Here is a 5,526-nt window from a genome sequence, read left to right as displayed (position 1 = left end):
ACATTCATTAATCAATCAAAATAGATAAGAGATATGCTTAAAAAGTTTGATATGGAAGGAAGTAAACCCATAGGAACTCCCATGAGTACTTCAATGAGCCTTGATAAAGATGAAAAAAGAAAACCAGCTGATACGAAATATTATCGAGGTATGATAGGAAGCTTATTATACTTAACAATTAGTAGGGCCAATATAATGTTTAGTGTGTGCATGTGTCCATGATTTCAATCCGCACCTAAAGAATATCATCAAGTAGCTATGAATAGAATCCTAAGATACTTGTTAGGAACAATTGATCTAGGACTTTGGTACCCAAAGGACACCAGATTTGAAATGATTAGTTACTCGGATGCCGATTATGCAAGATGTAAAGTTGATAGAAAAAACACAAGTGGTACATGTCACTTCTTAGGACGATCATTAGTATCTTGGTTTTCTAATAAACAAAACTCTGTAATCTTATCAACCGCTGAAGCTGAATATGTAGTAGCCAGAAGTTGTTGTGTGCAAACTTTGTAAATGAAACAACAATTAAAAGACTTTAATCTAGAATATACAACTATTCCAATCAAGTGTGATAACACAAGTGCAATAAATATATCTAAAAATCCTATATCACACTCCAAAACTAAACACATTGACATAAGACATCATTTTCTAAGAGATCACGTTCAAAAAGAAGACATCCTACTTGAATTTATAAACACAAATGACCAATGGGTGGATATCTTTACAAAACCTCTCTCCGAAGAAAGATTCATATCCATTAGAAGAGAACTTGGATTGTTACATAGTAGGGAAGTAATTTAGAAAAGTTTTAGGATAAGCATAGAAAGAATTTTTACAAATTTACCTACTTCAGACGACTGAGCTTGGAAGCTCAGACGACTGAACATTGTAGCCTGAAGGCTCAAACAACTAAGCCATCACACCTCAGTCGACTAAGGTGGTACTTGCTTGTTTAGATTCCTATTCTGTAAATCTTCAGATGACCAAGCTTCATCTTCAGTCTACTGAAGTCGCGGGATCTATATATTTAACACGTAAAAACGCTAACTTCAGACTTCTGAGGATTGCTCCATCTCTTATCCGAGGTACCCATTCTCTGTTTCCTTTAATCCTTACCAAATGTCTCTTGAATCCAAGCCTCCCAAAACGATTATACTTCCTTACCTGCGGATTCTAGGGTTTCACAGCTAGTGTTTGTTTGCTCTCTGATCTTCAATATGCCTCGCACTAAGATGACAGCAAACCGAGGAACTTCTACTGTCAGAGACAATAACAACATTGAGAGATTGCTAGTCACACCTCCATACAAGCTTCATTATCGTTCTACTCTCCGTTCTATGGATCCTATTCTTGGTAAGGTGATCGACACCACCTTCTTTGAATATAGAATTTCTTGAAATACTACCCATGTTTAGGAATATAGGTTGGAAAAAACTTTGTGGTTTACCAAACCAAAGGCATGTTCCCAAATCTTATCAAAATATTTTATGCCAGCATGATTCATGGAGATGGTGTTATAACTACAAAGGTTAGAGGCAAGAAAATTGTTTTAACTCCTCAAATTTTAGCTCCCCATCTGCATATCACTTCAGGAGAATTCGAATGTTCCGTTTTTGCTCTTCCTTGATTTTAGAGCAAGACTTCACACCTGAAGCATTTTTGCCTCTGATTATGGAAAATGAACTCGTCTATTTTGACATCCACCATTGTACAAACAATTGGATCAGCAGGCCCAAATCCTCCACAAAATCATTTCATATAACATTTTACCCAAGACTGGATCTTTCGATCATCTTTTGTATGTTGAGTGCTTTATTTTATGGTTTTTATTTAAAGGAAAGAAACTTGATTTGTCTAGTCTTGTTTTGAAGTGGATATGGGCAAAGTTAGAAGCATCTAGAGTGACTCTTCCATATGGAGGTGCTTTGAACCTAATTTTTGCTCAGCTTGATGTTACTACACCTTCCGAGTTGTTCATAAAACGTACTTGTTATGACCTCTTCAACTCCACAACCCTTAAGAAAATGGGATATGACAAGAGTGATCAGGGTTGACACCTAAAGGGGGGAAGACCTCAACGAGCACCAGCAGCTGTACTTCCTCCTCCTCCTCCAGCTCAAGACTAAGGACCTCTTGCAGAAACTCCCTCTTGGTTCATGCCCTTTTATTGTGAATTCTCCACCTTCAGCAGGGATATAAGGTCCGACCTTCAGACCTTTTATAAGAATTTTTCCTCACTTAATCAGCGCCTCACTTGTATCGAGAAATATCATGCTAGCTCATCCCGAGGTGATGATCCTATGGACACTAGTTTGGCCCCTCAAAGTGATGACGAAGATACTGAGGAAGGAAGTGACGAAGGTGAAGAAGAGGAAAGTGAAGGAGGGGAACGTGAAGAAGAGGAATGTGAAGAAGAATAAGGTGATGAAGATGCTGAAAAGGATGATGATGCTGATGCTGCTAATAATTGAATTTTAGTCTTTTTGTTGTATTAAGTACTCTTTATGTAAATGATTGGTTTTTATGTTGCCTTGCTTTTATTTGCTTGAATTTCCTATGCTTGTATAACTTGACTGTGCTCTTATAATGACTTTTTGCCTTATGCCCCTCAATTCTTTTTGAATGATGTCAAAGGGGGAGAGAAGATTTTGAGCAAACATGAGTATGAATTTTAAGCAAATATGAATGTCAAAGCACAATGAGCAAATATGTTAAAGCAGTTAAAGCACACTACATGATGACATATGCTATAATAAAATATACTTGATTGTGTGTGTTCATATGCTTAATTATGATTTTTTTTGAACTTATTCATATTTGATATCATCATTTTTCAAAATTGTTAAAAAGCATGCGTATTGTAAAGGGGAGCCTTTTCAAAGGATCTCTCATTTTTGCTCCTTATTTGTCATCATAAAAAGGGGGAGATTGTTGGTCTAACTTGGCTTTCGAATCTCTTTTTGATGATAACAAATGAATGTTGATTTAACATGTGTTGTTAAAGTGATGATGTTCCAGGAATGCTTAAATACAAAGTTCAAAAGAAAGAATAACAATAAAAGTTCAAGATCACTAAGGACTAAAAGTCACATTCATTTTTAAAGTGTTCCAAAGGAAGCTCAAGCAACACCAAAATGAGTAAAGTATGTAAAACTGACTCAAGCTCAAGTCAAAAGGGGATTCAAAGCAAAATACCATGGAAGACTTGAAGATTAGAATGTTTAAGGCTTTAAGACAAATGATGTAAGTACTTCATATTGAAATATCACATGGAAATATTATGAAACTCTTTAGGGGTTATTGTGGCCTTAGAAACTTTATTTTAAAAACCTCGAAAAAAGTTTTATGTGTAATCAAAGTAAGAAAGAAAAGGTTTTTTAAAAATTAATTGAAAAACCAAATTTTTAACTACTCAGACGACTGAAGTTTAATCTCAAAAGATTGAAGAATTTCCTCAAACGATTGAAGATTAAGTTCAGTATACTGAAGAATTTCCTGATGAATTCCTGAATAGGCAGTATAACCTCAAACGACTGAAATGTGTCACCCCAATCAACTGACCCTGTTTTCAATCATATTTTCAGTATTTTAAAGAACTTCAGAAGACTAAACTCGATGCTTCAGTCAACTGAACACTATTAACGACTATAATTTTTAAATGTTTTAAATTTTAAACTTAAGTTTCTTGTGCCCCAAATTTCATAAAAATTTGGGAAATACTCCAAGTAATCTTGGGCAATAAGAAAATACCTTTATGAGTCCATAAATCAAACCATACCAAGTAATTAAAAGTCTGCTCAAAAGCTGAAAACTCTCCTGCTCTCTCAAAGATCTCTCTTGCTCACTCTTGCAAATCTAAATTGCTAAAGAATTCTGAAGTATTTAATCATCCTTCTTTGAGTTCTAAATTTATGAATCGTTGATTCTCATTTAGAGAAGAAATTTGGTGAAATCACTCTTGAGTTTCAATTCTATTTCCTTTGATATTTTATATTGAAGTATATAGTGCTTTCAATTGTATTAATCTGCTCTTTTGAGAGTGTCATTGTACACCAGATTGTCTATTATCTTTCTTATAGTTGTTGACGATTCAAAGATTGTTTGGATCGTTGGACCAAGCGTGGGGTATCGCTTGGAGAGGGGGCTCTACCCTTAAGGAGGGATTTGTAAAGGTTTGCTCCGCTCGGAAAGGAGTGCTATAGTGGAAACCTTAGGTGTTATTAGCCTTAGGCAAGGATGTAGGATAGGGATAAGGCAAACCTCATAAAATCTCGGTCTCACTCTTACCCTTCTTTTACTTTCAATATATATATATATATATATATATATTGTGTGGTGTGTATGCAAAGTGTAGGTTGCTAAAAATCAAAAATCGAGATTAAGAAGACTCTTAACTTAAGAAAATATGTTTGATTGAACTTTTGCGGAAACCCAAAAGGGAGTACGTTGTTTAATTGTTTTCGGAAATCTTAGTTGAGAGAGGACAAACAAATTTCATTCATTACAGGGCTTGAAACAAACACATATTCACTAGGCTACAAACAAACTCTACGTTGAGTTTTTGCTAAAGCTAAAAAGTGCTAAATCTTGTATCTTGATTAAGTATATTTTGTTCGATTGGATTGTTTGGTTATTGTTTACTTGTGTTGAGATTAAGTGTGATTGTGGTTAATTAAACAAACTAAGTTTTTGTTGAGTGTAGCTAAAGGTTAAAGAATTCTTACAAAGAATTAAAAGAAAATTTTAATAACCCAATTCACCCCGCCTCTTGGGACTACACCTTGACTTTTAGTGTTCATGTGGTGTATTCATGGTTTAACTCTTGGTTGACTAATTATGTTTGTGTGCTAAAACTAGTGCACACAACCTTTTACACGATGTGAAGAGTTTGGCTTATAAAAGTTGGTATTTGAGCTTAGTTTGTTGCTTCATGATTTAGTTGCCTTTGAATTGTGTGACTATGTGAAACATCAATTGGAAAACCATGTTGTGCACTAGTGGAGAGACTTGATGCGCTAGAGTTTCATATCAAGACTTTTAATGAGGTGCCCCAACTTACATACCATTGACGGGATCTCAAAAGCAACAAGATTTCTGTTAATGAATTGTTGAAAGATTTTCATGGTATGGTGGAAGCATCACAACACGAGATGGGCGAGATTACGACCAAGGTGAACCTATTGGTTTGTGTTTTTGAAAATGTGAGTTCTAAGAAAGTAGATTATGGTAGAGTTAAGGGTATCAAAACTAGGAGCATTTGGTGATGGCCATGGAGCCAAGGAGTTAAAGAATATCTTGGCTAACATGAAACTATAATTTGGAGGAAATGAAAGTTATGTGGCAACAATGTACTTTAGTTAAGAGGTAAAGCTATGTGGCACACCAAGTCAATGAATTTGGAACGGGTGGTATGCAATTGATACTTGGGAAGACTTGAAGAGAGAGAGTTCAAGGCCTAATTCTTTCTTAAGAATGTTTAAAATAATGCTCAATGCAACTTAGGAGTTCTTAAGCACC

At 35.2% G+C, this 5,526-nt stretch overlaps 1 protein-coding gene across 1 annotated transcript; it reads left to right on the top strand.

Moving 5' to 3' along the window:
* Positions 1–1,241: 1,241 nt before the first annotated feature.
* On the top strand, positions 1,242–2,429 carry LOC131158562 (uncharacterized). Its single transcript, XM_058113430.1, has 3 exons — positions 1,242–1,362; positions 1,846–1,978; positions 2,201–2,429. Exons 1-3 carry the CDS (start codon positions 1,242–1,244, stop codon positions 2,427–2,429), a joined length of 483 nt encoding a protein of 160 aa, XP_057969413.1.
* Positions 2,430–5,526: the final 3,097 nt, after the last annotated feature.

The sequence above is a fragment of the Malania oleifera genome, chromosome 6 (assembly GCF_029873635.1).
Source record: "Malania oleifera isolate guangnan ecotype guangnan chromosome 6, ASM2987363v1, whole genome shotgun sequence".
Lineage (NCBI taxonomy): Eukaryota > Viridiplantae > Streptophyta > Magnoliopsida > Santalales > Ximeniaceae > Malania > Malania oleifera.
The sequence above is the reverse complement of the archived record's forward strand: the minus strand, read 5'-3'. Positions and strand labels throughout refer to the sequence as shown.

Excerpts from the sequence above, each read along its gene's own strand:
- LOC131158562 (XM_058113430.1), top strand. The coding sequence starts at position 1,242 with ATGACAGCAAACCGAGGAACTTCTACTGTCAGAGACAATAACAACATT. Across the intron at positions 1,363-1,845 it reads TTCTATGGATCCTATTCTTG|GAAAGAAACTTGATTTGTCT; the intron begins GTAAGGTGATCG and ends TTTTATTTAAAG. Across the intron at positions 1,979-2,200 it reads GATGTTACTACACCTTCCGA|GGATATAAGGTCCGACCTTC; the intron begins GTTGTTCATAAA and ends CACCTTCAGCAG.